This window comes from Drosophila navojoa, chromosome 4 (assembly GCF_054131105.1).
Source record: "Drosophila navojoa isolate 15081-1374.11 chromosome 4, UAZ_NAV_1.0, whole genome shotgun sequence".
In the NCBI taxonomy this organism is placed as follows: Eukaryota; Metazoa; Arthropoda; class Insecta; order Diptera; family Drosophilidae; genus Drosophila; species Drosophila navojoa.
The window spans coordinates 21,981,321-22,003,874 of record NC_142892.1 but is presented as its reverse complement, the minus strand read 5'-3'; the positions used below and the strand labels follow the sequence as shown (position 1 = coordinate 22,003,874).

The following is a 22,554-nucleotide window of genomic DNA, read 5'->3' as shown; positions in this document are numbered from 1 at the left end:
TTGACTATTTTAAAAGAAACAAAAAAAATTGTTTCCTTAAGAATGCAAATCGATTTCTATTTCTATTCTATTTATTTGTATCTCCATATTTATTCGTATGACTTTTTCATCTGTAGCACCTACTATATAGTCTGAATTGTAACCAAAGTGAGCGGAATATTAGAACAGCTTGCTTATACAACATGTTTTAGTGCACTATGAGTGAAGAGGACCATCTTAAAATTGCATTCATTATGCTTATATGTAGACTTTTTACAGGGTATCATGGAATCAGTCTCTCTAAAGTAGATCAGCTCTGTGTGTGTATTTCATATTTAGTTGCGAGGGCATAATCGAATTCGGAAGTGAGCCTGTTAGCAACAAGATTATGCATTTCCGAGCGCACATGTTGATATTTTGCCACTTAGCAATTGAGTGTGTATATATGTATCTATGTGTGTGTGTGTTTGTGTGTGTGCGTCGAGGCATACGATTAAATAATTACATATATCCATCTATCTATGTATCTATGTGACAGTAATGCGAGCATAGCTGTGTGCGTTGTTGTGCCCCTATTCAATGCAATTAAGGTATGTGTGATAGAGCGTAGGTTTACTTGGCAACCAAATTCGATTCACTGGCGACCTGAAGTGTGAAATACCCTTAAATACATCGTGAATCAGTCGGTGATAATAGATGATAGGCTAGTTTGCAAGGTGCCAAATCTAAAGCATGAGCTGAGATAGTACTGAATGATCAGTTGACCAAAGCGATAATCAGCCTTGAGTAGTAGTTGGGCATTCGTAGTTGACCCCTTTAGTGCGTTACACATCTCGTGACAGAATCAAAGCACGCTCTGCAAGGGTATAGAAACATAAATTTGATGACCGATTTCCGACCAAACATCTGATGCTCGAATGTGTGTGCTTGAAATTCTGCCTGGCGGGCTGCGAGGGGTAGTCAAATTCCAAATAAACTAAATGTGCGTATGAAAAAAAGCATTTACCACCAACATCAAAATTTATGGCGCGTTCGTAACGAGAAGAACAGCATTAAGAGCCTAGGCTAGTCTCAATCACAGAGGCATAATAATTATCCACAAGGGATATACATATGAATATAAATTATCTTTAAATACATTTAGTTTATTTACTTTGAAATTAATGATGACTGCAAACAAAAAACGAGCAATCAACTTAATTAAATGTTAAGTAAATGTATTAAAATTCAAATATAAATTTTTAAGCACTAAATATTGTGAAAGTATAGTTAAATTATATAAAGTTGATTAAAGTTTTACTTAAATTATATTTTTGTATAACTAATAATTAAATTAGCTGTCTGTGTGTATTTGGAGATCTGAAAAAATCTCTAGGCAAAATGAATTCAATCAAATACAATGTTTCGTTCAAGTATAAGTACAATCTGAATAAAGGAACATACTCACAATGAATGCCATGCATAAATATGATTATTATAAGATTACACTTGTATTTGATAAGATATGTAATTATATTTTTAAAATAAATACATATTTTTATATAATAGAATACGCTTTCGATCAAGTAAAAGTAGGAACTCTAATCCTGCAAAGATTATCCTGACATGGCTCGGATAGAGCACATAGAAAGGATTCACATCGAAGGCTGATGGGAGACACCAGCTTCTTCCAGTTGGAAAAGGATTTTGTTGCTGTCGTTCTTCAGTAATGCAGTCCGACACACTGGTCAGAGTGATGACCTCACTGACGGCACTTAAAGCATTTTTGCGAACTTCAGTCACAGCAAAACAAGTAAGAGCGTAGATAACAACATTTTAAGAGCAGTCTTGAAATGGTCAAAAGGAATGCAAGTAATCAATCTAATGCTACTCGAAGACTCGTTCTCAAAAAATACACAAACACAAAATACTAAATAGCAAGTCTCGCTACTTGGAGACTCTTATAAATAGAATTATGCAAATTGTCAGCACGCAAAGGCGAGATTCAAGAGACAAGACAACAATCGTGCCCCTTTTGCAACAATAGTCGAGAGAGTATATTATGTGCTCAAATAATTGGAGGAACCTTCTTGTTTACTTTTGATGATATGTTCTGCATCCAAGAAAATTGATGTAAAAATTATTATAAATATATATTTCTTATATACACTTAGCTATGGAAATGTTAATATTTAGTATTTTTAATCATACATACAGCTTAATATCAATTTAAACACAAATATCTGAGATAGAATTTTAAGCATAGTACGTAGAGAATCGACTCGAAATGAACTCTTGTTTATTAAATAATTAATTTATACATTTTATATTAAATGTGCATATATACATGCATGTCATATATATAAAGTTATTTATTTATGTTTGTTAATATATACATATATTCGTATGCATTCAATTCCATTTATTGCTTTACAGCTTTCAGTACGTTATAAAATATTTACAGTTTTCAGCGGCAAAAAAGAGTGGATGAAAAATGGTATTTGGGACCCCTTTAGTGTGTACTACATACATAGTGAATGGCATATGAAGTGTAAGCAAGTGATCAGAGTGTTAGTCGGGTAGGGTGAATCCAATTGGGATCGGACCTATATCGCATGTAGTAGATGGACTGCCCGCGTTTTCTAGGTAGCCATTGGCTGCGGCCAGAACCCTCTCAGTAAATCATTATTAAATTAAATTGTATGTAAAAATGACAGGCAGCCTGGCTTCACATAAGCATCGCTTAAATTACTGGCATATCTGCTTTAATAGGCATCAACTGGGCTTTTGTTCATGAATATTTGCGGTGGCCCGAGCTCGAAGATCGAGAGAGATTCAGTTGGATGTTAGCCAGTGACCCGGTTGGGTGTCGTGGGTGCGTGAAAAATAAGATTCGGTTTGCTGTGATGCTTATATAATAAATAAATCTGTACATACTCGATCTGTGTATAAGTAGAGAAACAAAAACCAACAATACCTACAAATGGATAATATCCTTTTTTCATACTTTATGAAATTCTCTTGTGGGACAGATGGATAAAATAAAATTATAAATGATTCGAATTCAATAAATAATAAGATGTGCATATGGACTACTAAAAATATCAAAGCACAATTGAAACTCGAGCTCAAGATTTGTGCAATTTGATTCGCGATTCCATTAATTGTTTACAATCCCTCTCTGTTGTGTGTTCCCAGGTCTAAATTTGTATACGCCGAATAAACATCGAAGACAGATCGAAATACAAGTAGGGCGCAGAAAGCTGACGAAATGTCTAGTAATTGCGGGAACGATGGCGATGGCGGGGAGCGACAAAAGCACGATCCCATCGAAATGGGAAAGCTATTGTGCCCAAAAGACTTATCAGCCCCAGCAGCAACGGACACTACAGCCACATCAACAAGCCATCAGGTAGGTAAATTACATGGAAAACAAAGTGTATCTGATGGTTGCTAATATAGTATTCGTAAAATATTTTTTAAAGTAGATGGATTAGATTATTTATATTTAAATATTTAAACATTATTTCATAGCTGTTTCAATACTTGAAAATGCAAGTTTTATTTATTTTTTAAAGTCGATTGATACAAATTTTACTGGTATAACAAGATATTTGTGTTATTGTTGATGCTTTGAACTATTGGAAATATTATATCATATGCATTACTCAAAGTTAAATGCCATCAATCTTTTATTTTAAAATCTTGTTAGCAAATGTGGTATTTAAGTTTACATTAAATGAACTTTCAAAAGTTACCTTCATTATGCTCGAAAAACAAGGGTAAACTAATAAAATCATTTATTTATCTACATATGTAAATACCAGCTCACTCTCTCAGTGACTCACGCAGTACTCAAAAGCAAGAACGCCGCGTAACGCCGAATAACTCGCGCCATTCGATGTCACACAGCGACATCATTTTACAATTTCAGCTGCGCACATTGCTCTGATGCCATCCCTTTATATGAGCAGTTTTGATCATTACAAGAAGAGCAAACGAAAAAAAAAAAAATCAGTGCATAGCTTTGGCACTTGAATATTATTTATACTAATTGGCATTTCCCGTTTTTTGTTGGAGTTGTAAATAAATATTTAGCATAACATGTGCAAGCAATTGTTCGTACACAAGATAGATGAGATGACGATAGATAAATACGGGAATGTATTATGAAATGATTATAGAGTTTTTTTTTAAACTATCTCTTACTAAATATTTTTAACATTGCTCTTGTTCTTACAGCTCAGCAAAGTCACCCTGCCAGAGCGTGGTAGTTGGAGCTCCAAGCTCGATTTCATCTTGTCTGTAGTCGGCCTTGCGATTGGCTTAGGCAATGTCTGGCGGTTTCCCTACTTGTGCTATAAGAATGGAGGCGGTGCGTTTATTCTTCCATATATTTTGACACTGTTTTTAGCAGGAATTCCGATGTTCTTCATGGAGCTGGCGCTGGGTCAAATGTTGACTATCGGTGGCCTGGGCGTGTTCAAAATCGCTCCAATTTTTAAAGGTAAGCTCAACTTAAGGCGAGACCCCAATAGACCGTAATATTAACGATTCTGCTATATTCACATTGGAAGGAATTGGATATGCTGCGGCTGTGATGTCGTGCTGGATGAATGTTTACTATATTGTTATCTTGGCCTGGGCAGTGTTCTACTTCTTCATGTCCATGCGTGCTGGTAAGTCCATCTAGACTCTCCGATGAGCTTGCTCTAAGCAGCTTTCTTTTACTCCCTTCAATTACAGACGTACCGTGGCGCACATGCAACAACTGGTGGAACACAGTCAGCTGTGTGAGTCAGTACGAGAGACAGAACCTTAATTGCTGGGACAAGATGATCAATGGAACAGCGGGCAAGGTTTGCTCAGTGGCAGCCGTAAATATTTCGACAACTGAGCTTACAGATCCGGTCAAAGAGTTTTGGGAGTATGTTTCGCCGAAGAGCTTAACTATGTTTGACTGCATGTGACTTTGTTCCTAAACATTTTGAGGAATCTGGGTTCCAAATGCATGAAAATGTGATACTTGAGATAAGTGAGGAAAGAGAATCCAGAAACTCTGCAGCCCTTCTACCTCCATTAACTTATGAAATGGACAACTTTTAACCTGAATAAGTTTCCAGAATAAGCAAACATCTGGATAAATGAACAGCATATATGGGACTGATTCAGAACATTTACTCTTCTGAAGATCTTGATCAACAAAATGTGTCAGTGGGGGTTGTGGCTACAGGAATTCGTTACATATATTCAAGATTTTATATTTTTAAACAGAGTTGAGTCCTAGTATCTAAGAAATAATATTAGTATAATCTCTAACTTAATATTCACTACATATCTCTTACTGGATTTTACATTAACAAAGACTATAAATATTTACAGGCGAAGGGCATTGCAGATTTCCTCCGGTATCGATGATTTGGGTAATATTCGCTGGGAGCTTGCGGGCACCTTGCTGCTGGTTTGGATCCTTTGCTATTTCTGCATCTGGAAGGGCGTTAAGTGGACCGGCAAAGTCGTTTACTTCACTGCACTCTTCCCATACGTTTTGCTGACCGTTTTACTGATTCGCGGAATTACCCTGCCTGGTGCTCTCGAGGGCATCAAGTTCTATATCATACCCAACTTTTCAAAACTCACTCATTCCGAGGTATGCAAACACAGATTTGCTTGAATGGAGTACTTCAGTTACGTATTTCTCTGCAGGTATGGATTGATGCCGTAACGCAAATCTTCTTCTCATATGGATTGGGCTTGGGAACTTTGGTGGCCCTCGGAAGTTACAATAAGTTTACGAACAATGTGTATAAGTAAGTTCAGGCTATATTAAGAAGAAAGCATAGTTGTAATGCATTTATTTAGGGACGCGCTGATTGTATGCACAGTGAACTCGAGCACGAGTATGTTTGCGGGCTTCGTCATATTCTCAGTTATCGGATTCATGGCTCACGAACAACAAAGGCCAATAGCCGAGGTGGCCGCATCAGGTAAGTCTTATTGAACTTTGCTAATCCATTGATACTTCCCTACAGAATCTGTTTATCATATTTCGTTATAGGCCCCGGATTGGCCTTCCTTGTGTATCCGTCGGCGGTGCTTCAGCTTCCAGGATCTCAAATTTGGTCATGTCTCTTCTTCTTCATGCTGCTTCTTATAGGTCTAGATTCCCAGTTCTGTACTATGGAAGGTTTCATCACTGCCATCATCGACGAGTGGCCACAACTGCTACGCAAACGCAAGGAGATCTTCATAGCCATCGTATGCATGCTGAGCTATTTGGTTGGCTTGACCTGCATAACACAAGTAAGTGCGATGGGTTACATTATTTATATTTAAAGTATACTCTTGTATACTTATATCTGGCTATAGTATATTCAAAATATTATATACTCAATAATTGTTACTAACTGTAAAGATTTAAGTGCTTGAGGAGTTTTGGTTTCTCCAAATCGTTTAGATCTATTTTTGAGTATCAGACTCTATAGAAATGATAAATTATATCTTTGAATATAGTCAATCATGGGAAAGTATTGATCCTCGTTTTTCTTCTATTAATTTCAGGGTGGCATGTATATTTTCCAAATACTTGATTCGTATGCAGTGAGTGGCTTCTGCTTGCTCTGGCTTATATTCTTTGAGTGCGTCTCAATATCGTGGTGTTACGGCGTAGATCGTTTCTACGATGGCATCAAAGACATGATTGGATACTACCCAACGGTTTGGTGGAAGTTTTGCTGGTGTGTCACAACGCCTGCAATATGCTTGGTAAGTGGCAGTCACTTGAAATACCAAACTCCAGACTCATCGATATTATATCGATATCCGCAGGGTGTGTTCTTCTTCAATATAGTGCAATGGACGCCAATCAAATATCTGGACTACAGCTATCCTTGGTGGGCACATGCGTTCGGTTGGTTCACTGCATTGTCTTCGATGCTGTACATTCCAGCCTATATGTTTTGGCTATGGAAAAGAACGCCTGGAGACTTATGCGATGTAAGAATTCACAGAATTTTTATGAACTTTGAATTTATTGATATAAATAAATCCCCTTTGTCTTTATGATGAGTGTTTAGTGAAAATGAAGAGTGTTTAGTGATCATTAAGTATATTATATCTAATTGATAGTAATTGATAGTCTTCCAATGTTTTTCTAAATTTAAGACTAAGCTTTTAATTCTATCTCTAATGTGAATTACCTACAAATCTTTCAGAAAATACGTTCAATCGTTCGAATCGATGAGGACATCACGCGGTTACGTGAGAAAATGCAGCACGAAGCTTATGCTAAGGAAGTTGAGTTCAATTCATAATAGAATTCGAATCAATGCCGAAAAGTACTCGCCAGTTAAACAAATAATTCAAATTGCAATATTTTATATACGATTTTGATGCAGCTTTAGTTGTAGAATTGTTGTACGCTGTTCGTGAATAAGTAATATTTTGTTTTTGTTTTCTTTTTGGTATAGCAACAACAGCCCAGAGCGCGTCAGCGCTTATGAATGATTCATTTGTGTCAGTGTATTCGATATGCTCTTAATGTTGAAATAAATTTTAATTTAATTTAGGTTAGTCTTCACAGTTTACTCTATTGCAGAGTGTAATCGTCAGCATACGAGTGCAACGAGTGCAATTGATCAAAATTATGAAATCGATAAGTGAATATTTCTAAGCTCTAATCGCACATTAAGTGTTAAAGTTAAAGTACATACATACATGCATACAAACATACATACATTCGAGCATAGAATGATGCGCGAGTGGAATATGTGTACTATATTGTATACAGTACGTCAGTGGCTTACTTTAATTAATGAATAAATTAATTTAGTCGTAAATTATTTATACAGCCTAGAGATTATTTAGCTATTAAATTACCTTCATATCCATAATGCACACCTACATTTAACGAGATACACTGCTCTTCGGTATCAAATGCAAAGACAACTCACAGATACAAATCGACCGTTGAGTATGTACATAAGTATACATATGGAATATATAAAGTATTTGCGCAATTTAGCTTTATGAACTGGTTTAAATGTTAAGAAGTCGCTTGCTTGTGTCAATTAGTACTATTTCTTATTATTAATCATCAAGTTGAATAAACTGTTACCATTCAATAATCCAATGTGTCTATTTTTCTAAAAATAATTAATTGCTAAATGTAGTCGTTTATTTAAATTATACTGTAATTTTAGCTACAGCCAGGGACCGTAAGGATTATAATTTTTATAGAATTTTAGAAAAGCGTAAGGCATTCCATTGGTTTTTTTTTTTGTAGTTACCTTTACAAAGAAAGAAATCTTGAAGAACAACAAAGTTTTCATGCTTAATCTGCACCCTTGCCGTAAAAAGTTAGAAAGCGAACAAAAGAGTCTGAGCATAATGCAAGAAACAGCCTTTTGTGGTGGATATAAGTGACTTTTGTGAGAGTTTGACAAAAAATATGTGAAACTATTTTTAAGGCTCGGCAGAAAAATGAGGCAGAAAGAAAATAAATTGGTGGCAACACAACGTAAGCCCACTTCAGTGAATGGCAGCCGCATATATTCATTATATGCAGGACACTGACAAACGAAGGCTTACGGCTTACGGCATCCCTTGCCATTGACACGGGCATCGCATCTGCCCTTGACTGAGGGAGTTTATTATTGTGGGCAGCACCGTCATGAGCTGTCAGCGGGCATCCTCTGTAGCCAGCTATTGACTTTATGTACTTTGCTTTAAACATTTTTTTTACCGGCTCACTGAGCTTAAAGTTGGGCGAATATCCGCTTGTGTTGTGCGTGTGGTCGCTTTTGAAGCTGTTGCAAAATAATTGATGCCTTTGCTTTCGCCGTAAGTCTTTTCTGGTAGCAATACACTATCTTGCATTATGGAAACACATTATTTAAGATTTTGACGAAAGCTGTATTGATCAATGCATTTCATCGACAGAAAGGAACTGTACTCTACTGTATATGTGCAAAAATCATTCATTATGGGTATATAAAATTAAATAATACTAAAAAATCATTATGAAGGTCAACTTCTTGGTTTTCTCATTACACAGACTTAGCTAAACGGAGACAAATAGACACATTTACAGGGATGTATTTGTGAGCAAGTATAAAGATAATAATTTTTGATAAAAATCAACTCTCTCCTTGCCTTATTTATACCAAAGCAATATTTGGGGAATTTATTGAATATGCATTCTTTCAAATTATATTTTGGATTCAAATAAATTACTTGAAAATATGAATTAAAATTTTTAAAAATCTGCAAAAATGTGATATATATGTTTATAATGCAATATGAGATTATATTTGTATATTATAAATTGAATACTAGTCCAATTATCAGCAACGCCACATAATTACGTCTGATCCAGCCACGCCATTATAAATGAAATATGCTTGCAAGTGAAGAGCGCTGCAAATGGGCAAATGCGCAAACCTTTCATGGAGCCATGGGCCTTCATTTCTGAGCTCGTGTTTCGGTCTAGCGTAGCTGGATGTGTGGGGTTGTTGGTGGGTCCCACTCCGCAGCTAAATGAGTCCCAGGGGCGTGTTTTTGCAACACACATAGCCTTCGATAAATTGCTCGACAAGTATTTGCTACCTACGCACTGTTCTGTTGCTAGTTTCACCTGACGATACCTGTGCTGCCGGCCCATTGTGCTGTCATTTGCAAAAATTTAATTGATTTCGCCTTGTCTGCGTCTGGCGTTGACTCTGAGTCGTTTCTGCGACCTCCATGACTTACACAAGTTTGCCCCATAATTAAGGTGAACACAAATGGGACAAACAAAAATTAAGTGCGTAGCCCATAAATGTGCGTAGTCTCCTGCGATTCGGATTGCCGATGGCTTAACTCGATGCTCAACAAATTTCTATTAATTGTAATTTGTATGCCATTCGATGCGGCATTCTCTACTCTACTGTGGTGGCCATCATTTGAGTTTGGATAAATTATTGCAGCCACTCAACAGTTAACAAAGCCAAATCCTATGGGAAAAGACTTGAATTGGGACTACACAGTTGGGAGTTAGGTATATAAAAGAGCTAGAAAAAAGAAAATTTAACAATGAATTGATATATATGTACATGGGAGTCACTTGTTTATATTCAGTTTTATTTATTGTTGAGCCACATCTAATATTTGTTTACTATCTAGTCACTAGTATTAAATGATAGTATTGAACGATAAGATGAAAATCTACACTTATCTTATCTTAGAAGTGATATGACTCTTAAAAGTCTCCTCATAAGCCGAATTGCAGGGAAAAGTAATCGAATGGACTTGTAGTAAGCTGTTGCAGATGGCTCGCTTATTAAATCTCCGATCAAAGAGATGTTGAAATTTTTGACTATTTCATTGTTGCATACTTGTCATACCCCACCTTCGCTTTATATCCGAGCTGCTCTACATATAAAGAAATTATTGCAAAGAGCAATGGTTCGCCCATTTACTCCGCAACCTTTTAGCTTGCATAGATGAAAAGAGGCATGTAAATGCAAGCCCTGTATTGTATTGTAAGACTAAGAAATGATTATTGAGTTAATACTTCCCTGAAGGAGGACGGCCTTAGAATAATGATTATAAAATATAAAGCAGAAAGCGGAATGCGAAAATGGGTTTTTTAGCGTCTTTTTGCATATACTTATGTGACGCGGTGCTGTACGGCTACATTTTTTATGCTCGTATCTCTATTGAAGTACGTGTCTCTCTAAGCTCATAAATTGTAGCCAACACCCGTGGTGGCGAAACCAGGCCAGGGCTGAAAAATCGGTCTCCCAGATTGGGCCCGCAGACGAAAATCAATTGAATTGTAATTGAATTGCAAACACTTGAGAGTCAAAAACCACCGAGGAAACGTATGAATATTTTATGTGAACGATTTGGCACTGAGAACAAAGAACAACGAACAACGAACAAAGGCTAGTAGGCAACATTGTGTTGTATACCGATGTTTCCAAAAAATACCCTAGAAAAACCATTGAACCATTTTGGACGACTCATTGGCTTTGGGAAATTTATGAATAGGAATATTAGCCGCATATAAATAAAGTTAAGCAATATAAAAATAATTTGTTTGGATCAATACGATTAAATTTTTATTTTTTGTATTCAAATTATTTGATAGATATCTATATTCTAGGGTGTTAGGATGTAGAGAAATATGAAAGCGCTCAAATGCTTTTACCCAAATTACCCTCAAAATATGCAAAAGCGGAAAATAAATTTCGTCCTGGGAACAGTGGAGTTTACAAAATATTCATTTTGTTACAGTCAGTGGGAAGAAGAACAAGAAAAAGAAGAAGAAGAAGAATGCTGCGTACAATGGAGCGTATGAGCAACGATGTCAGCACGTACGCATATCCCTCATTTGCGCAGAGGGGGAGTGTGAGTGAGAGAAGGAGAGAGCAATCGCCAAAAAATCGAATTGGAAATGTTTTTTAAGGGCATCCAGGGGCCCCCAAGTCGACTCCGTCTTGCCACAACGAAGCATAAAACAAACCGGAAGTGTAAGCAATGGCAACGGCAACGGCAACGCCAACTGGAAGCGAATGAGGAGCGAAAATGTTGAAGTGGTCATGCATGAACAGTAAATGAAGAAGCCGCCACGACGCTTTGTCTCTGTCCCTCCCTGTCTCTGTATCTATGTGTGTGTCTGTGTGCGTTTCCGCCGGAAGTGTCGCGAGTGCGCCAACGCGCGCATTGCGCTTTTTGACTTGAAAAAAGAATGAAAAACAAATTAAGCGGCTTTCATGCGAATGAATTTTTGACTTAAAGCACTCATCTGCGCGTGCCTCATCGATGTCGACTTCTAACTCGTGACAATTCGCACTGCTATTCAAAAACACTATTAACTGAACAAAATTACAATCGATCGAAAATTTGAAATGGTATTCGATAACAGCTGAAAACATTTGTTGAATGCATATATACAGATAGTCGACAGAGTATTATTTAGTAGAAGCACACTGACCACGATGTCCCTATTCTTTTGTTGATGGATCATTAAAGTATGCGCATCGAACAGATCTAAAGTTGATTAGTACCTAACAAACAAAAGTTTACGTAAGGATAAAGTTTATTATTGATACGTCTACATGTTGTATTGCGTAAGGCATAGTAAACATTAGTAAACAGCTTTTAGGAATATCCCGATAGTCGTAAGCTATTAAGCGTTAACAGCATAAAATTACATCACTGTTTGTAGACTCATCTCTATCTCTCAATCGTGGATAATTTAAGTACTTATATGAGAGAGAGAGAGAGAGAGAGAGAGAGAGAGAGAGAGAGAGAGAGAGAGAGAGAGAGACTAACAGTTTATGGGCAATAGCAGAGAGCTGTTAAGCATTCACAGTATTCGTGTTGCCAGTTTAGCCCAATGGCATTGAATATGTTGAAAGCGAGTATGGGATGGTATAGCAAGAAATTGAGGCAAACTATGCAGATGTCCTAGTCATTATGAGAACTATAAAAAAGAAAACCATCCAACAAATGTAAATATTAATGTACATAAGCATCTAAACCTCTAGCCTTATCCAGCATATACATATATTCAAAGGCAGCGCAATGAGACAATCCGATTAACTATTCCTGTTCGTATGTCTGTCTGTATATCTGTCTGTCTCTCATCGGTCTCTCTGCCTGTCTGCCTAAGGACAGCAAGTTCATCTCTTCAGAAGAGCATTTAAGCTGTCTATATGGATGCAGCAGTATTCATTTGGTATTTATATTTGAGTAATTCGAAGCTAGAATGCAGAGAGCAGCACAGAGTGCCCCCAGTGGTCACTCTGACGTCGGGTTCAACATTTTAGCGCGACTTAGTGTGGGGGTGAAAATCTACCTATATAAAGGGCAGCAGCTGTAGTATTCCTTCGATCTTTCAGGCCCCAAGTGAAGCGAACTGAAGTGTGTGATCGCTCACCTAAGCATTAAAGACGTACACGAAATTCTTAGAAGAAATACCGAAAAGAAATAATTACAAGAAATACAGAGGAGAATAAATCGGTTAACAGTTATTTATGTGATGGTATGTATTGAGTGAGCTTGAGAATCTACATACTTAATAGCGTTTATACTTGGAATTAAATCATTTGTTATTGTATCCATATTAGACAATATTCTAAAATCATTTTTAAATTAATACTATAACGCATAATATTCTCATACTTACTCAAACATAAAAACATCTGCATAATTTCATTTTTATTATAATTATTATTCTGTTTCATTTTGAAATGCCTAGTAATACTTTAAATATTACTTTAAATTTTTATCAAAATTTATTCCTATTTTTTTTTACCCTGAGCTGTAAATTAATTAAAATTCTTCGACATATTTTTGTTAATAAAATTCCATTGGCTGCTCAACAAAGGCGACGCCCCGCATTCAGTTTTGGAATATTCATAGCGAAATTGGAATTCATGTTAAATCAAGAATTGAATTAATTGAAAATGTTCGCTACATGATTACTCGCATACAGACACCCACACACTCACACACATACACGCCACAGATGGGTCTTGGGGTACGGCACCTGGGCTCCGGCAGGTGGTGCAGACCTGAAGCATTCATATTGCCTTTCGCACCTTGTGTAAGGCACGTGTTTTCTGCGTTGCAGTCGCACACACGTGTAATTCATCTTTAATATTTTCCTTATGCATATTTGCCAAGACCTGAGAGTCAGCGAGTTCTCCTTGCGCTGGGCCCTGCCTTCGGGAGCAGTGCAAATGTTATTTCGCTTAACTCGAATATGCCATTATACACATCACACACACACACAAGTATATACAAAGTTACACACATAGTTTGCGCTGGTGCGGAGTCCATAGAGTTTGAAACTTTTATGATTGCTGCTGATGCCGTTTTTCCTGCTGCCTCTGAAGCAGCTCCTGTTCCTGCTGCTGCACGCGTCACAGTCTTTCAACAAGCGCCCTCGGCTAGATTGTCATATTGCTGAAGATAACAACCTGGCAGATGGACAACCCGACAGCAAGACGGACAACTACATGCATATCCTTTTCCTTACATGTCGATGATGTCGTCGTACCGCATCATACATACCTCGCGTACCTGTCTCCTTTGGGAGTGCTGCCTTTTATGACGCAGGATATTCGTGCGAGCTCCTGCTGCTGCATGTCCTCCTCCCTCCGCGCCCCTCCTCATTCTCACCTCTTACATCTTCCGCTGCGCTGAGGATGCTCTATGTACTCAACAGCAAATGCATTTTGCAAGTGCAACTGGCAGCAGGAGCAGCAGCAGCAGCAGCAGCAGTCGTAACAACAAAAACTTGTTGATTGTCGTTCAGGCGCAACTCCGGCCCCAAAAACCCAAGCAAACAACGCTACAGTCAGTTAAGTGTGAATGCATTTCAGCTGAATTTGCGCATCTCTTAAAGACAAGCATTTCACGTAAATTAACTGAAACACGACGGGATGTCGATTAAGGCCACTTCACAGCAGTCCTTGTGAATCCACTTTCCAGCCTGACAACATGGAAATTAGATCCATGCTCGCACACGCTCACACCGTGTGTGTGTGTCGTCTATCTGGCTGTGTCGCTGGGAGTGACGTGGACAAGTGTTAAATAGCGCTGCTAATGGCAGCTGAGTCCTAAAAGTCCTCTCACATCAACATGCCCAACAGCTGTCAATTGCTGCTGCCGATAGTGCAGCTCTGACAGGTCAGGAAATTATGCACATATGTATGTGAATAGTTGTGATTTAAAATATTACGATTTAAACGGTTTACAAACATTGCAGCATGCCAACCAAAGCATGAATTTTGATTTAATTGCCTTAAATACCTTCCAAATTTAATATTCCCTGTTGTAGACACAGTTAAAACTGTATAAATATTACTCATACATTATGTGAGCACAATCAATACAAATATTTACTTGAAATCGTTTTTCTTTGGCTTGTGAAACATACATAGAGCAAAAACGCTGTAGAAACATTGTATCTGAGCCCAACCGACTGCATAAAATGTTTATATACAAGATACGGATGGATAGCACGAGCAAAGTGAACATTTCAGAAAATCAATAAGCTCCCAGTTCGAGTACAGCGAAACAGTGGCTCTTATTAAATTCTTTTTTGATTGCTCACAACATTTTTGCTGGCAGCAGAGCCAAGAATTATTTGAAATACTTGAGATTGTACTTTAATCTAAACATTTAATTTCAGCCTGAAGGTACAATGTAAGGTAGCTGTTGATACGTACTAGAAATTGCTTTAAATTGGAAATTTAACAACCAAGTGAGAGTCTCAAAAAAGGTGCGAAAAATCTTAGCTTATATTAAATTCTACAAGATATGTAAATGTGTTGATGATGACAAAAGTCTCCATTTTAGTTTAGTTTTCCTTTCATATTTATTTGTATCTTTAATAAATAAATAAATGTTTATAAATATAGCCACACTAATACTTAGTATTGAGATAATAATACATTCACTTTATTTGATTAGCTTCTTGTTTGGGTTTCAGATAAAAAGTTGACAGCAAACTTGATACCGCATACATATATTCTGATATAGGCAGATATAGTCTTCTCATTGAATGTTTAATTATACAAGATAGGAAAGTTAATATAGGTTGTTTGGGTGAATGTAGTCGTTATTTGATTATTAAAGTTTATCATAGTTTATTATAGAAGCCTTAGTTTTAACCGTCAACCCAACTAAAATATTTTCTTCATGATAATTGATGAAAATATAGCTAAGAGATTACAGAATATTAAGTAGCCGTTATCACATGAACGTTTCGCTACTTTAATGGCCTACTTTGCACTCTGATGCACGCGATGAAGTTCCGTTGATTCTGCTGAGTCTCTTGAGAACAAAGCGAGTAGGCGTTCCAATAGAAATACCTAATTAATGGGGTCTTAGCACAACTACACCTCGGGTGCACAAAAGCGTTTAATTACAAATATGTTTGCCAACCTATGCGAAGCCATGCGCCTTCGGCAAAGTCTCGTGCCGGAAGGGCCAGCGGCAGGAGTAAATCAGATTTGTGTTGTTGGCAGGGCCAACGTTCAGATGCAGATCCAGGACCGCCTTGAATTATGGTTGGCCCCTTCATGGGCTGCTCATTTAGATGCCGCAGAGTATTTGCAGGCAATTCTGGGTCGATGCTGTTCTCCAATTTATGGCAGCTGAAAGCACGCAAGTAAACACAAAATACAAGCACACTGCCATATACATACATATAATAAATAAATCAGCTTGAATATCTATGAGCAATATTCGCACCCAGAGACTAGTTGAACGTTTGCTTAAGTTATAATTGAAAAATGCATTATTTGATTTAAGCAAATGCGATTTTATTTGAGTTCGGTTTTACTACAATGCATATACTTTTGACCATGATGATGATAATCATTTAAGATAATCCCATAATTGACTGATGTTTGCTATGCAAATAGGGGGAGTGCTCAATTGTAAGACACGCTCCTTTATATATGGTCTGTCACTTCCGTCTGTGTAATTTCTGTGGGTGTGTGTGATGAAGGTAAGCGTGTGTGTCTCTGTGCCATGTAAGGAAGCAAAGACAACAACTCTCGGCTCGAGCAGTGATTTGCAGTGCCCTGTGGCCATGGAGCAGACAATTTTGCAAATTTCCTAATTGCACTCGGTTTGGCTTGCCGGGGCTGAAAATGATGTCGCCTGGCTCACCACACTGCCAGCAATTTGGGGGTAAATGTCAAGTGAGGCAGGTGGGGGCGAGCAGAGGACATGCTGCATCAGTTTGAGGGCCAATTTGATTTCAGTTGTATGCATTTGTAATGACTGTTCTTGTGGCAGCTACGGCCTGGAAACTTGGTATCGATGCCATGAAACGCCAACCATGGCGATATGCATATGTGTATCACAATATTCAATGGCTAATATATTACTCGGGCAATATTGCACAGCTTATGCATAATCCAATAAACAATGAGTGCCTAAAAGTAGGCAATGATTAAAAATACCAGTTCTATTAAGGAATGGCTTCAAGGATAACAATAGAGGTATTTAGCCAATCATGGTAGCTAAAAAATATACATAACCTAATAATTGCCTTAAATAAATAAAGTGTGTCACATATAATAACATATATAGGAATTTTGTTTAGTGTTGACAAATTATGTTTCTGCTGAAAATAATTCAAGACAAATACTAAGGCGTGTCCATACATATACCAAAATATAATTCGTAATTCATAAACGTGAATGTGCATATCATTAATAATACAGACATATGTCCCTGCCCCTGCCCAGCTGTGTTTACGTCTGTGGCAGCTGTGTTGATTTAGAGACCTGGCACGTTTTCCAGCTGCACAGCTTTTCCATGTGCTGCAATTATTCGAACCTGTTGAAAGCCCTGACAATCCCAGATGAGTTGCCTAAACATTGAACAATCGTAATACCACATAGAGCTTGTTATCGAAAAGTCGAGCATGATTAGAGCTTGACGGCATTGCAAACATAAACAATTACACTGCCCAGCACAGAATTGGAGTACTAGAGTAAAGTGTTATGAATTTAGTTTTGTACATCACTGTTGACACATCAAAAAAAACTCTTTGAATTAAATGTGTAATGTACTCATTTATCCCTCTGATTTAAATTCGAAGTTTTAAATGAATGCCAATAAATAATACGTATACTTACTTCAGTATGGTATATTATATTTATGTAATTTTTTAAGTTCTATATTTATTTTTGTAAATTTAAATCAAATAAAAAACAGACAAAAAATTATACAAACATCGGCTTCAGTTGGGAGGCTAAAAAGAATTAAAATTTTGCCGAACAGCGTAATTGTTAGTTTTTATCAGCATAATGAGGGCAGCGCGGCACAGTCGAATTAAATCGACTGGCTGAAGAGCTCTTTTCCGAGTGGATTGCACAGAATTATGATGACGAGGTTTAAATTCTGCCAATTCAAATGGATACAACGGATGCGGAGCATGTCAACTTATCAACAGCAGCAGCAGCAGCAGCAGCAACAGCAGCAGCAGCAGCAGCAGCAACAGCAGCAGCAGCAACAACAACAACCAAAACAACAACAAGGATAGCAGCCAGCGTGGCAAGGACAATTCGTACAGCATTTTAGTCATTATAAATGTCATCAAGCATTATTTTTTCCATCAACTGTCGCCAGTTTCTGGCGAAATGTTAATGGCTTTTTCGGTGGCCTAGGGGAGTGGGAATGGGACTGAGAATGGGGCGCTTAAACTACTTGACAGTGGGCATTAACGCTGAAACTGAAACACAATGTACTGCAGGGCTAGACGTTTTTAATGAAACAAAATTAAGCGGGAAATTGAAACCGGACAGGGTGTTAATGAGAAAGCTATGTAATTACACTCCATGGCATTAACAACTGACTTCAGCTCGGCACTGGGTGGGGTGTCTTATGTCACAGAGTTATCAACGGCTCATCAAGCTCAACTAAATAACACGTTATTACATTCCGTAGCACACATAATCATAAACGAGGCCATAATTATGCACCTGTCGTAAAAATGAACTCTAATATAACCCAAACTAGGAGTTGTGGGCTGTAGGCAGTTGAGTTGTCTCTCTGTGAAAAAGTCATTGACTTAAATTAGAGAAGACTTTTCGGAGTCTAGTAACAAAGCTGTTGTCTCTTAGTCGACAATCCTTTATACTGAGTTGATATAATATAAGAATGAAAGTTAGCGGAGTTAAATTCTGTCATTTGAATTAATATACATAAATATACAGAGAGTTGTTAGGACTGTTTGTAATGCGTTGCATGCAAGCAACTCAATTAATTTACGACTTGCTAAATCCGAAAATTGTAATTTGTTGCATTTTTTAGTTTGATATTTAGAGTTTAAATTATTAAGAAGAACGCCTGCTGTTAAACAGTAGCAAATGAATTACAAATGATAAACAAAGCAGATGTGCCTTTTTTCTAATCCCATAACGTAACCTTGCCAAAAGACGCAATCTTAAAAAAATCTTATTGCTAAAGATATGTACAAATATTTATACAATATGTATAAAAGACAATTTAGGAAACATACAAATATTTGTATTATTTATATAATTGAAACATTTTATCGGAATTCTGCTGCCCAAAAATAAATGATCATATATACCCAAGGATAATGGACACCTTTGCTAAAAAATGCATACAAATCTTCAGTGGCAAATGTACGATTCACTTACCCCATCCTGGCAGAATTATTAATATCAATTTGTTTGCAAGTCAAGTTGATGCAAAGTGTATTTCGGTATAAAATATAGCTATAATATCAGAAAGCTGGTTTGGATTGACGCCATTGATACGATTCAGTTTGTAAACATTGAGTGTAAAGACAAATGGCAAAAAACATTTTCAGCTCGATTTAGTTGTTTGCATCGCTTATTACTTTAAGTTTTGCCTTTGGCTTTAAAATCTCTTTAAAAAAGTAATGGTTACTTGCAGTACTAAATTTATAGCAGTACCAAAGCGATAATTCATAATCGATAATTGATAAATCATATTCAATTTAAACTTTAAACTTCAATGACTTAAAAGTCCTTGTTACGTACTCAAGCTATATATATTTAGTCGTTCGTTTAATGGTATTTGATTTTCTATAAGCTACTACTACAATTAGTGTTTCTATTATGCGTGAGGAAAAAGCCGGCTGCAACAACAATAAACAATCGACAGCAAAATGCTGAGAGAATGGGAGGTCAGAGCAGCTTCCTGCCAAGTGGAAGCTATCGAGACAAAAACCTTAACTCCTCGTGTAAACAACAAAAACATTGTTATCAGACATTGATGGCGTTGGCGCCATCACGGCTCATAAGAGGCAGAGCAAGGAACGTTAGCTGAGATTGGAATTGGCCGTCTTAGGGGGCCGCTGTGGCTCTGGGTGTTGGCGTGGGCGACTCGCCCTCAAAATTTAAGCAAGTTTCAATGGACTGTAAATGAATAGAATTTACTTGGCCCACAGCTAAGTTTACGGACTGTTGTTCTCTGCCCCAAGTGCCAATGCTTGGCTCCGGTTGCGCTCTAGGCTGCTGTGGGAAAGCCAGCTGCAGTGTTCTAGCTCAAGTGGCAAAAGTAGTTTAAAATAAATAAAAGCGTGTGAGCTAAAAGACCAAGAGGCAGAAGTACGTTTTCTACAAAGCAAAAAAACTTCAGTGAACTTTCTTATGTTGGCTGAATTTTGATTTACGACCACTTAACGTTTTTTATGGCCCCAGACAACAGAGTGCGTTTGTGTTCGTCTCAGCACTAATGCCTACAGATACATAAATTGGATCCCAGCGTTTCTGTTTGGAGCACTATTTCCAGCTAGTTTTTAAGCAGGTTCTATGCTTGTGTGTGTGTGTCATGTAAGTAGTTTTTCATTTCGAGTTAAACAAAAACAAATTGCAGGCGGGTAGCATTAACTATTCCATACTCTGTTTATAGAGCTTTATTCACTATAAACAAAATCCTCTACGAAAATCACTCTAACAAACATTTCTTCGGCTTCTTAATATAATATATATTTCATAACACAAATTTCTTTTCTAGTCGTCTTCTTTTCGTTCACCGACATAATGAGGCATAAAGACCCTCTCCGAATGGCCCAAGTAGCCATTTTGTTCTCACTCAAAAACAACCGGTTCAGCGATAGCTATTCGCTTCTCTCTCTCCCTCTCTCACTTTCTCGCGCAGTTAGAGGGTACACAAACCAGAAATGAGAGGAGTGTAGTCAACACGCAAACTCAATCGGATAATATTTATACAACAACTCTATCTCTCTCACTCTAAGCCCGCTGTAACAGTAGATCGCATTTTGAATCGGGAAGCTCCTTTGCACATATCTGACAGGGAAGAGTATAATTTTGTGTGTAAATAAATTCATTCAAGATCTGATACATACGTACATTGTATATATTGTTCATTCTGCTGGAGTCGAAGTATCAATAGGATTATAACAAAAAGAAGCAAAGACAAATGAGCATATAAGGGGAAATAGTTGACATATAATATATGTATACGTAATATATGTAACAATAAGAAGTAAGCGATGACGACACTCAAGTCTTGATTCGTAAATCGATTTGCAATAATTTACACCGATATTGCTTTCTATACGTGACTAAACATATGAACAATATACGTATATTTACGTCCGTAATTAGTCCTGTCCAATATCGATAATCATATGTAGTCCTCGAATTGACGTAGCTCGACTTTAAGAGCTAGTTGCAAGGGAGTTTGTTGTCCATTTACTTTTTTGGTTTGCCGATAAGTTTTTACGAAGAAAATTAGCTAATCAATAATCTTTCAGTAGTTTTTCTCAATGTTCTTCTAATGTTTCTTCTGTATGGCTACACTGAATTGAGTATATTTACGTAAGCAGTTCATATTACAGGGTCTAAGCACAATTGGCGATTCTTAAGCTCAAGGTACTTTAATTTTTCTGCATGTTCGCAGTTGGTTGTTATACACACATATACATATATGGATGTATATTTCAGCCCAAGAAGTTACACAAAGATCGTACTAAAAACGCAAAAGTTAAAATCTCATTTCTCATGTTGGCAAAGCGAGCACAGCTGCAGCATGAAATGCGCATTAAACGGCGTGCGTGCGTGCCTTTGTGTGAGTGTGGCCCCACATACACACTAAGCATGTGTGCGTGTGTGTGAGATGCTGGAATATTTAAGAGAGCAGCAGCCGCACCTTGATTCTGCATACTTTCTAGACAGACATTCTCTTCTTATGTAATTTAAATACTTCTCGTTGCATTTTGCAGAGATTTCGCACCCAGATTCAGATGAAAATTATTTATTTACCACCGAAATATTACATTTATTGCATTTTATATCATGCAAGCGACAAACGTATCTCATAAATCGCCTGTGTTCCATTGAGAATTTTAATTCAGCTTAATCTGGATTTGAATGCTTCTGGCTATGGGAGTAAAAGAGTTAAGTTAATTCCCCAGATTAAAGTGCGAAACACACGTTAAATGATATTTATTTCAATTTTATTTATGGAAATGCAAGTATACGATACTAACGTTGCTTTCCTAATTTTAATAAGAACGATTATGCTTGTATTTCTGTATATTTTAATTGTGTGTGTGACTGTGAGCGTATGGGTAAATACACAGTAAATACGATTTATTTTCTTGTTTGCTTTTTGTTTATCCTGTTTTGTATTAAATGCGAGCACACACTGCACATTCGTGAGATAATAAATATTTTGCATTCATATTTTTACTTAGTGGCATATAATTTAAAGTTGCGGGATCTGGTTTGAGCGTTTGGTTGCGACTAACTGTATTGCATTTATTATAATTGCATAATTGATGACGACAGTAATAATATCTCGTTATGATGCACTTGCTAAGTGCCAGCAATTCACTCGCCTGGCAAATCGCCAGGAATTTCATATTTTTTTATTATATTTTCTCTTTTCTGTTTTCTGGTCAAAAACTAAACGAAATTCTAATTTACAATTTTATGTTTGGCCTTAATTTTTGGCCATGTCTATTGGGTGCAAAAGTTAATTAGTTTTCGCAAACATACAGACATACTGAATTCATTAAACTCTCCCGCTTCATTGCATTTGCTGGGTATTTCGATTATG

The 22,554-nt window shown here is 37.1% G+C and overlaps 1 protein-coding gene across 1 annotated transcript; it reads left to right on the top strand.

The window, feature by feature from the left end:
• The first annotated feature begins 2,698 nt into the window (after positions 1-2,698).
• On the top strand, positions 2,699-8,089 carry Gat (sodium- and chloride-dependent GABA transporter). The gene is made up of 12 exons (XM_030391204.2): positions 2,699-2,833; positions 3,157-3,370; positions 4,201-4,465; positions 4,536-4,637; positions 4,705-4,885; positions 5,341-5,608; positions 5,665-5,768; positions 5,821-5,945; positions 6,017-6,261; positions 6,520-6,723; positions 6,787-6,954; positions 7,173-8,089. Exons 2-12 carry the CDS (start codon positions 3,230-3,232, stop codon positions 7,269-7,271), a joined length of 1,902 nt encoding a protein of 633 aa, XP_030247064.1. The 5' UTR covers positions 2,699-2,833; positions 3,157-3,229; the 3' UTR covers positions 7,272-8,089.
• The last annotated feature ends 14,465 nt before the right edge of the window (positions 8,090-22,554 follow it).